The sequence below is a fragment of the Crinia signifera genome, chromosome 7 (assembly GCF_055691185.1).
Source record: "Crinia signifera chromosome 7, ASM5569118v1, whole genome shotgun sequence".
Lineage (NCBI taxonomy): Eukaryota > Metazoa > Chordata > Amphibia > Anura > Myobatrachidae > Crinia > Crinia signifera.
Genome location: NC_139223.1, coordinates 158,104,748 through 158,116,357, shown reverse-complemented (window position 1 = coordinate 158,116,357; position 11,610 = coordinate 158,104,748). Strand labels below are relative to the sequence as shown.

Genomic DNA, 11,610 nt, shown 5'->3' with positions numbered 1-11,610 from the left:
GCGATTGACCTGACAGAGCCTGCCGGGCAGACACCCAGCAGCAACGGTCAACATGAAAACCGTTGTCCCTGTTAGCCTGTAAAGAGCCCTAAAGGGCCTAAAGAATCAGAGAAAGATTTTATCAAACCACCATGTTTGTAACAACCAGAGGTTGGATCTGCAGGACCCCCTGCCTCTACAACAGCTGGTGTTCCCATGTGATCTCAAACGAGATTGGGCATATCCAGTGTGGTATGAATATAGATTGACATCAGTGCCGTGAGGTAGTAATGTTAACCATTACACAGTTCGTACTGCACCTCCACAGCTGCATCTCCCAAAAATGCTACCCCGCTGGGGTGCAAGGCTACTAGAGGCCTGGAGGAATACTAAGTCAAATTATCTCAAATGTGCGATCTGCATGTTACACATGCATGTGATCCTAATGTAAATCCGACTACATAGTCAGATCCCACACTGGATTGTATTGTGCGTACACACCACAAACAGCTATATATGTGACAGTGCAATGTTCCAACTTCCAGTGAACAGGAATACCGAAGGTTATCCTGTGGAGAAATTACACTTCAGAGTCCACCGTTGGTGACGTTTACCATCGTGCCCTGTCAGAACATGAAATAACCCCTGGTATTGTGGGGACTGAATCCTTATAGCCGTGCGCCTTGTCTACTTAAGAGACGGGAGCGTTGCTGATTGAGCTATTGCTCTATTAGGGTAAAACAGGCCTGGACTATGTTCCAACAGGGTTTAAAAGTTAGCAGAGGTGTCTTACACTAAGTGTCTGGACCAGAACTGTAATGGCTGCACACACTGTGATTTCTAATTGACTTGCTATGGAAAACTTTGCTAACTCATGAGTTAGTAACATACAAGTCATGCTATCTGCATTAGACATTGCTGCCCTTGCCTTTGATTAATGGAGTGAGCTCTGTGTCACTCTGATAGCAGGGTATAAGACTTCCTCCTGTCCTCTGTATGACCTAGCTGGCAGCAAACTGTCCCCCCATAAACTGTCATCTGAGAACACAGTATCTTTCTGGAAGAAAGCAAGAAGGGGGTTTTATTTTGTCAGCCAGCAGATACACATTGCACAATTAGAGGCTTATTGCAGAAATCTAACGATCTCTATGTCACAGAGGAAAAATACATCAGGGAAGGCCACAGACGACAATGTAAACTGAGTTACACACTTTCCACCTGACAATATATACACTACACACACACAGGGAGAGAGAGTAGGTATAGGTAACCAGAGATAGAATCACTGGATAAGAGAGACAGTATAAGGAGATGAGCTGCCACAGGCCAATCAACAACACCATGGTATATAACACAGGAGTGCTATGACCTAATTTACATACAGCCCAATACTGTCCCACTATGCTCTAAACCCCACTGTCTGAACACAGAACCTGGGGGAGCAGCTGCATTCAATATGCAGTTAACCAGGACAAGCTTGAGCACAGCCCTGGCATTAGCAGTCAGGAGCTTCAGCAGCGTGCAATGGCGGCATTAAAATGACCACCAGAACCGCGTGATAGCTGGGAAAGTGTTATGGTTTCTGGGAGCAAAACCCTGCGTTAAGCTCCCCTCCTGACCAGCTACGTCCTTACAATGGCGTCCCTTTTTGAAAGGGTAGCCGCGCTATTAGGCTTGCAGGACTTGCAATGAGTGCAGGACACCAATATAGGAGTCCCTGTGTCACTATCGCTGTCCTCTAAGATTGTACAAGAGGCAGCTAAACTGGTACAGCTAACACCTATACTTCTGACATGCAGTGATGGTGTTAACACAGTTATGAGACATAGCACAATGCAAATAATAAAGTGGCACTGAGCTCCGCAAAGCACTATGGCCGGCAGGAGCATAAAGTACTGTACCCTGTGCTCCAGTAGGAGAGGTACAGGGGAGATTTGCCTATATGGCCCGGCAGTGAAGAGATGGAACTCCAGACTGGCAGAGAGCTCTCTGTGTCCTTCTTACACTTGCAGCAGGCAGGCAGGAAGAGATCAGGGCTGGAAACCACGTGGGTACATCCTAGCTCCTGTCTCCGGGAGAGGGGCTGTGTGAGGAGAGGCTCCCTCCCCCTACTAGCAAATGGCCACCGGGATTAAATGACTCATGTGGCGCCGGTAAAAATGGCGGGGATCCGGCGCTTGCCGGGCGGCCCCGCTTACCGACGCCACTGCCCACACTCAAAGTCTCCCTGGTGGTCCAGCGGGACAGAGTGCACAACACTACGAGAGGCGGCGGTTCTGCCGCTTGCTAGTGCAGCCCGGCGATCCCCCTCGCCGAGCTGCTCAGCCGCCATTAGAAATGCGCACGCGCGCGCTCCCAGCGGGGAGCGCGTTACCTGTAAGCGGTGCTCCCCGCTGATGTCCCGGTCCCCGTCGCGGCTGTGCTCTCCAGTGCTTCAGAGCCAGCCGAACACCTCCGCTTGTGGGAGCCACGTGGGTGGTGTTGGGCTGCCGGGTCCCGGGTGATGGAGCGCAGTGCAGGGGTCTAAAAGACCCCCGGCACTGCTGCTCTGTCACTGACTCCAGTCAGTGTAAAAATAAGAATAAAAAAAAAAAATTAACGAAGTTTAAGCTGCTTTAACAGCAGCCCTTTCAAAATGCGTGTTGGCTCCTGCCAGCACAATCAAAACTGAAAGTAAGCTAGCCTAGGAGGCGGGGTAGAGGAGGGAGGAGCCAGGGCTGTCTCTGGGCAGTCCAGAAGTTTTATCCTTTCTGGTGCTGGAAAGGTCGTGACCTCACTCTCTACCCAATGTAATCCCTCTGGCCCCTGACGTCTGCCGCAGAAGAAAGAAAAACAGTAAAACATCTACAATCTTCTGGGGACAAAATAAGCAAAAAAACAAACAAATGGTCAATCATGCAAACAGGGCAAATAAACTACAAATAGAAATAGATTTTGGTAGCCTGCGCTCTTGAAACTAGAGCCAAGGATCCACACAGGGGTACCAATCCCAAATTCTCCAACACTCAACACATTGGGCGGTATTCAATGAGAATACCTGCGAGGTGCAGCGAATCCTTTTTTGGATTCGCTGCACATTCGCCACATTCCGGAGCCTCACCGGCTCCGGTATTCAACGAGTCAGGGGCAGCGAGCCCCTGACCAGCGAATATGAGCTCCTGCGGCGAAGGCCGCAGGGAGCATGAGGACGGTGGCAGGCAGAGAGATGGAAGTCTCTCTGCCTGCCCCAGAACGTTTGTGGGGGGGAGGTGGGCTCCCCGGGTGCCAGGCAGCACAGGCTGCCCCCCGGGGGTGCCAGCAGGGGACCTATATTCACTACACCCGATCGGGTGCAGTGAATATATGAATATGTAATGAGCGGCTCGGCTCCGGCGCCCCCTGCTGGCTGCTGTGTAAAAAAAAAAAATATATATATATTTTTTTAAAATTAAATATATATTCATGTGCTTACAGCACATGAATAAAAGTAGCATGCCCCTCCTCAGAATAAAATTCCTGATTTTTTTACACCAAATATAAAAAACAAAACACTTTATTTTAAAAGTTCACATTCCACTTCTCCATCAAAAGATAGCGATTGCTACTCGGTAAATCATGGCGAAAAAAACCTTCAAATGTATTCGCCATCTGCTCATTGAATAGGGTGATTCACCGTTTTAGTCCAAAATTCGCCAAACAGCACAAATTCGCCATAAAAACATGGTGAATCAGGCTCATTGAATACCGCCCATTGTGGGATCCCACCAGTGCTGTTTCTAATGGACAACAATCAACGCCAGGTGTCCAAAAAGAACACCTGGCATTGATTGTTGTCCATTATAAACAGCGCTGGTGGGATCCCACTATGTGTCAAGTGAGGCAAATAAACTGATCAGGTGCTTATTGTGGTCAAAACAGGACCATACTCCTATAAAAAAAAAAATAATAATTGAATATGGTTCCCTGCCACAGTCCATGTCAGAAGCCCTTATTGTATTCTTAAAGCCAGATAAGGACCCTAAAACAGGTTGAATCTTATAGATCAATTTCTCTATTATGCACAGCTGTTAAGATCCTAACTAAAATATTGTAACCTCAGTTTGATCGTCATGTATCAATTACCAAATTCAACCGGTTTCATGCCGGGTAAATCTACGGCTAGAAATCTGAGACGCCTGTTCACCTTGCTACAAGTCCCTCGTGAGAACGCCAGTTCCTCCATGATAGTCTCTCTAGATGCAGCAAAGGCGTTTGATTCAGTAGAATGGATGTTTTTATGGGAAACTTTGCGGCATTTTAGTATTGGGCCTAAATACATTTGCTGGGTCAAATTGTTATATTCTTCTCCAACCGCAAGAGTGATGGTTAATGGTTATATATCTACATCTTTCTCACTTTCCAGGGGTACTAGGACAGGGCTGACCCCTTTCCCCCACCTTGTTTGCCCTGGCCATAGAGCTTCTGGCCTGCCTTGTCAGAGTGAATATTAATATCATGGGCTACACCCAATGTACAATGAGGACATACTCTTTTTCATATCACAATATGACACATCCATGCCTTATGTTCTAGGTGCTATGAACACATTTGGTAGATACTCAGGATTGTTAATTGACTGGGATAAATTGTGAATTTTGCCCTATAGTGGCCAATCTCCTACCACTTCCACGGGTTGAGTCAAACACCTAGGTATATGGGTCACAAACGACCCTCTCTATATAGGGCTTTAAATGTTCTTCCTCAAATGGATTATTTACACTCCCGAATTAACATATGGGGAAATTTCCACTCACATTTACCGCCAGGGTTAGTTTAATTAAAATGGTTGCTCAACCCAAACTACTTTACAACCTTCCCCTATTTATGTTCCACAAATAATTTTTAAATGTATTGGTGGCCTATTATCTTCCATTATTTGGTCTAATACAAGGGTGAGAATTAAATTGCGTATTCTTACGCCGTTGCGAACATCTGGAGGCCTAGCTCTTCCTATGTTTCGATTATACTACTTAGTGGCAAAGCTGGCTCATCCGGCAGAATGGGTTCTCCTGCCTCATTGCCAGCCCTGATCATCTCTATGGTACTGCCTGGCCTGCTACCTCTGGGTCTTCTGCTTAGTGGTAATGTGTCTTTGCTTAAACTTCCAATTGTGCGACAAGCCATACTGGTTTGGAAATGGGTCTCTGCCTCCCTACCTGGATGGGACCCAGACTCGCCTCTGGATGGCACTAAGGCAGTGGTTCCTAAACTGTGTGCCATGGCACCCTGGGATGCCTTGGGGGACTTGCAGGGGTGCCCTGGGTTGGTGGACCAGAACAATTCAAGTATTTTATGTCCATTATAATAGTCAGATTGTGGACAAACAGAAGGGAATCCTGTCCATTCATTACCACATAACTGACCGTAAGGATGAGATATAAACAATAACTTAATATTTATTTCTGACTTTCTCAGTGAGAAACCTTTAGCCTACGGGTGGCACGAAAACATTTCTGATGCTTTGGGGACCCCTGCACTAAGGAATTCAAAAAGCTTTGTGGAAAACAACTACGTGAAATCTGCGGTAGATGGGAAGTGTTTACTATGGGACAGTTGTATCAAAAGGGGATTTTTAAGTCAAACCAGCAGTTACACATAGATTTTCATATGCTGAGGCGTGCCTGCTCAGCTCAAGTCTGTAATGCTCCTCCCTGCCTACAGGACGTCTCTCGGCACTGAACACTCCATATCTGTGCTGTATTCCTCGTTACTCGCTTCGATCCATGACACCGATTTACCGCACCTTAAGTCTCAATGGGAAATAGATATATGGGTCCTATGTCACAGGAGGTTTGGGTAGCAGCCCTTGCAGGTCCTCGGGTATCTACAACTACGGCTCGTTACCAACAAATTCAACTGTTTATTCTGCACAGGGTGTACATTACCCCTATACGCCAGATGAAAACGAGAGGCAGAAATGATTCTAATGAAACATAAGAAACATAGAATGTGACGGCAGATAAGAACCACTTGGCCCATCTAGTCTGCCCCTTTTCTATGTGGTTCTAGGTCTGGCACTTCTTGTGGTCCTGTACGGTTGTTGCTATGTTTTGGGATGCGTTTGTGGATGGCTCGGGAGGGTCCTACTACAAATTTATGGCTCAATCTGGTCAACAAGGTAGTTGGACACGTGACATTCACATCTCTCTCTCTCTAGTGAAGGTGGTGAAATATGGTCTAGATGGCTAAAGTACCATTCCTATTGTTTGCGTCAGAATTCGACAGGTCTATAACTGGTGCTCCACATCTTGCAAATCTGGACACGTCACCGATACTGGGAATGATAGGACTCGTTATATGTTGTTTAATATGTTTCACTTGGAACTTGTTGATATTATTATCCCTTACTAATACTACTACCAATGCATTTGGTGGATGACATCTGAATTTTTTAATATTGTATTGAATAATCTCATTATGACGTGGTGGCGGTACACATGACTCCAGAGACCAACATCATTTTTATTTACAAGAAAATTGTAAAAATTATTTATAGACAGTGTTTTGTTTTACTGTATGTACTTAATATTTGTACACATAAAAACAAAGAAAAAGCCTTTCAATAAAAACTATTGCATTAAAAAAACAACAACACAGGACCATACTCCGTTAAAGCCCAAAAAGAAAGTAACTGTCTGCAAAAAACCATGTTTTGCATGTAGCCCAAACTCAAGTTGATATTTCTGTTTTTCAGGTCTCTCTGTTCCTGCAGTGCACATGGTGTTACCCAGGTCTCTCTGCACCCGTTACATCTGCCCCCACCCTGCAGTGCACATGGTGTTACCCAGGTCTCTCTCCGCCCGTTACATCTGCCTCCCACCCTGCAGTGCACACGGTGTTACCCAGGTCTCTCTGCGCCCCTTACATCTGCCCCCGCCCCCCAGTGCACATGGTGTTACCCAGGTCTCTCTGCACCCGTTACATCTGCCCCCACAGTGTAGTGTACATGGTGTTACCCAGGTCTCTCTGCACGCGTTACATCTGCCCCCACCCTGCAGTGCACATGGTGTTACCCAGGTCTCTCTGCACCCGTTACATCTGCCCCCACCCTGCAGTGCACATGTTGTTACCCAGGTCTCTCTGTGCCCGTTACATCTGTCCCCACCCTGCAGTGCACATGGTGTTACCCAGGTCTCTCTGCACCCGTTACATCTGCCCCCACCCTGCAGTGCACATGGAGTTACCAAGGTCTCTCTGCACCAGTTACATCTGCCCCCCAGCCTGCAGTGCACATGGTTACACCCAGGTCTCTCTGCACCCGTTACATCTGCCCCATGCCCCCAGTGCACATGGAGTTACCCAGGTCTCTCTGCACCAGCTACATCTGCCCCCCACCCTGCAGTGCACATGGTGGTACCCAGGTCTATCTGCACACATTACATCTGCCCCCTTCCCAGCATGGCAAAACCTATGCAGAAGCTTTGATGTCGGCCTACTGTTGGTTAGTTACAGACAGTGCATCATACCAATGGCTACAACCAGGACAGGAAGGACTTACGGTGGACATGCCTTCAGCCTCCACATGCTTGATAAGTGGAATCCGCAGGAACTGACTTTTGACAAGGAAATCAAACTCCACATACGTGTGATCAGCTGTAATAATATAATCAGAAGTTTAGGAAACGAATACCAGGTTAGCTGGGTACACACTGGGCGATGTATATCGGATGTTTGAGAATGGCTGATTTGACGCATAAGCTGACAGGTCAATGCAAACTATAGGTTTGTAAACTTTCAGCGACATATGGTAACCGATATGTGCCATTAGACAGGCATACCCAAATATCCACCCAGCTATGACATCAGGACTACACAGAGCAGCCAATGTGCATACCAGCATTAGACATTAGATCTATTGGCCCCATGAACAAAGCTCATCTCACTACAAGATTACCGTGACCAGGAAGCTGGGGGGAGCCGGCGTAACTACATAGGTCACTGACATCTCACTACAAGATTACCGTGACCAGGAAGCTGGGGGGAGCCGGCGTAACTACATAGGTCACTGACATCTCACTACAAGATTACAGTGACCAGGAAGCTGGGGGGAGCCGGCGTAACTACATAGGTCACTGACATCTCACTACAAGATTACCGTGACCAGGAAGCTGGGGGGAGCCGGAGTAACTACATAGGTCAGCGATATCTCACTACAAGATTACCGTGACCAGGAAGCTGGGGGGAGCCGGCGTAACTACATAGGTCACTGACATCTCACTACAAGATTACCGTGACCAGGAAGCTGGGGGGAGCCGGTGTAACTACATAGGTCACTGACATCTCACTACAAGATTACCGTGACCAGGAAGCTGGGGGGAGCCGGCGTAACTACATAGGTCACGGACATTTCACTACAAGATTACCGTGACCAGGAAGCTGGGGGGAGCCGGCGTAACTACATAGTTCACTGACATCTCATTACAAGATTACCGTGACCAGGAAGCTGGGGGGAGCCGGTGTAACTACATAGGTCAGCGATATCTCACTACAAGATTACCGTGACCAGGAAGCTGGGGGGAGCCGGTGTAACTACATAGGTCACTGACATCTCACTACAAGATTACCGTGACCAGGAAGCTGGGGGGAGCCGGCGTAACTACATAGGTCACTGACATCTCACTACAAGATTACCGTGACCAGGAAGCTGGGGGGAGCCGGCGTAACTACATAGATCAGCCCAGCTCATACCATTACATTATGTAATTTACCATTCTTGCTTTCAAGCACTTTGTTGACAATATTGCTGAGATCTATTATTTCAGAAGACGCTGGAATAGAAAAGGGAACCTCATCGATTTTGTACCTAAAAGAAAAGAGGATAATCCCATTAGTGTAAGGCATTATGTTTATACTTCTCAGACTCTTGGTATTCTAGATATAAACAGAACATGGAAAGGGGTCTGCTATATTTACTGACATTACATTTAGAACTTGTATGTATGAGTTCTTTTACTCCCCATCAACCTAGGGTAACACAAAGCTGCAGACTGGATGCCTATTGTTTGAGTATTCCGCAGTGTAGGGCTGATACACCCATCATTACCAGCGCACAGAAGACTCACGTCACTGTAGACATATGGTCTGATGGTCATTGGGATTCTCTAGGCAATGGAGCTTATAATGTCTGCAATCCAGGAATGATGACACGCCCACTGGTGCCATCCCAATCGTGAACACGTTCACAGCCTATACACAACAATGGAGAATATCGGCTGCTTGAAAGTCCATGTCGGATTGAAAAGGACACAATGAATCGCAATGTTAGCTGCATTCGATCCCGATGCACAACCCGCGACATCGCAATCGATGTTGGCAGGCAAGGCCATTTCTGCTTCAATCTGCTAAATTGAAGGCAGTGTAATGCTGCTCAATGCAGCCTCCCCCGCTGCGCTGTCCTCCAGCCTGATGCTGGCAACCCGCCTGCCGTCGATATCCGTATTGACGGCCACTGGGTCATCCCATGTGTACACCCCATGCACAGTCCTATACTTTACCTCAACTGCTAGTACACTGGTTCAGAAACTTTTCGGAATCATTTCGCCCTAGAGCAGGGGTTCTCAAACTCTGTCCTCAAGACCTGTGAGGCGTCTTCTGCCTCAAACTATAGACTAACGTACTTTTCTTCTTACTCAGTTGTGCACTGGGGCCTCCCACTTTTCTTTCTACTCTGGTCAAAGCCTGTTTGTACTGTTCTCTGAAGGGAGTAGTACACACCATTGTAGGAAATGTTCAGTTTCTTAGCAATTTCTTGCATGACATAGCCTTATTTTCTAAAAACAAGAATAGACTGTTGAGATTCACATGAAAAAAAAAAATTCTGGCCATTTTGAGAGTATAAAATGGAACCCATAAATGTGATACTCAAAAGGTGGCCAGTTGTATCATTTCTCTAATGGGTAAACCGGTGAACGCAGTGGTTCTTCATTTCTGTCCTCAGGACCCCCCAACAGTTCACGTTTTTCAGGTCACCCTGCAGGTGCACAGGCGCACTCATTCACTGACACATTTGAAAATATCCACAGGTGGGGCTAATTACTTCACTTGTGATTCTGTGTGGAGACCTGGAAAACGTTAACTGTTGGGGGGTCCTGAGGACCGAGGTTGTGAACCACTGGTCTAACGCGATTAGAAAACACAATGTAAAATTAAAATACTGGAGTGATGATTCCTCAAAATGGGACTCTATACATCTATGAAGATATTCCTTTAAAAAAACAACAGACGTTTCCAGCTAGTAGTCATTTACATGTACAATGTATAGAGGGTATTTCTGATTACTTTAATGTTATCGTCATTGAAAAACACAGTGCTTTTCTTTAAAAAATATGGGCATATCCAATACCCCTCACGCCGTGTCTCTTTACATGGGACTTCTACCCAGGTCCTGACCTTGGTAGAACACGTCTAGAACCTGGGTAGATGGCGGTATAAACGGGTACACTGGGTCATCCGACCCGGCTCCCGTTTACATCAATGGGGGACGTACAACCTGCGGACCGCATCGTCCGCAGGTTGGATGGGAGGGCACACAGCCTACGCTGCTATCTGCTATACTCTGCAGACAGCAGGGGCGGCAGCGGAGGAGGTGAATTCACCTCCCGGACAAGGGCTGGGGGGTGCACGGGGGCAGCCCAGCAGATTACCATAGTGTTGTGCTTTCCCCTAGCGCAGCGGTCCCGACTTGAAGCTGGGTCCAAAAACCCAGGTACGACCCGGCGTTTAGGTATAAAAGGGGTATAAATGACCCCATACTTTTGAACGGTAGCATATATATTATGCATGAGAGTGTGAAATATATATATATATGTGTGTGTGAAATGCCCGATACAGTGCTTTGCGACTATAATTGACATAGTGGTTCTTACCGAAAAGGATAATTGGTTAAGACTTGTTGTATGTTTGGGAGACTTACTTCCTTTGTTCTCATAATTCCTATATATTATTGTGTATTCACTGTTTGATTGTTAGTAGTGTTATTCAGTATAAGTTCGTTAAACTCTTAGATGTTGGTGACAGGTTGTGCATTTGATGATTATAATCTTGAGTAATGGGGGAATGTGGGTGCTCGCTGATCTGTGAATAAAGGATCATTTGATCCGTTGTTATGCCCAATACAGTACGTATGGAGTGAGCATCTTAATATAGTTAAGCCCATTATGTTATTTACGTGCTTAGAATGGTATCCAAAGACGCCATAAACACCGTGGTGAGGGGGTGGTCCACAGATGTCTTGATTGCGCTGGTTGCTAGGGGGGGCCCAGCGCCAGCACGTCATGTTACTGTGTGACGTACCTGAATGGGAAGAGTCTGGTTGGGAGCAGGGATGGCTGGTGCATTCAACCAGCCACTTCCGACTGTGACGCCAAGCCCCGGAAACCAATATAGTGACTAGCGTTAACTTGCCTGGAAGTGATTCGTGCGTTCCACCGGCCACTTCCGTGCACTCCAGCTTTTGTCATCCGGAAGTAAGTGAAACGCCGGTGAGACCGGCAACTTTGGATTCGGGTCCTGATGACGTAAGTTTGGCGGGTGCCTGCTAACCCTTATAAGCATGTTGTATATGTTTATTGTTGTGCCCTGGATGAAGGTGTGAGAACACCGAAACAGCTGTCA

At 46.8% G+C, this 11,610-nt stretch overlaps 1 protein-coding gene across 2 annotated transcripts in view; it reads right to left on the bottom strand.

Annotated features, from left to right (window-relative positions):
* The window catches only part of WDR12 (WD repeat domain 12), a 66,698-nt gene that overhangs the window by 49,139 nt on the left and 5,949 nt on the right, over positions 1–11,610 (bottom strand). For both annotated transcript variants that reach the window (XM_083154084.1, XM_083154083.1), the window contains exons 2-3: positions 8,706–8,800; positions 7,496–7,590 (exon numbers count right to left, since the gene is read on the bottom strand). In XM_083154084.1, the coding sequence (XP_083010210.1) occupies positions 7,496–7,504 (9 nt within the window). In that variant the 5' untranslated portion in view covers positions 7,505–7,590; positions 8,706–8,800. The remainder of the gene's footprint in view (positions 1–7,495; positions 7,591–8,705; positions 8,801–11,610) is intronic.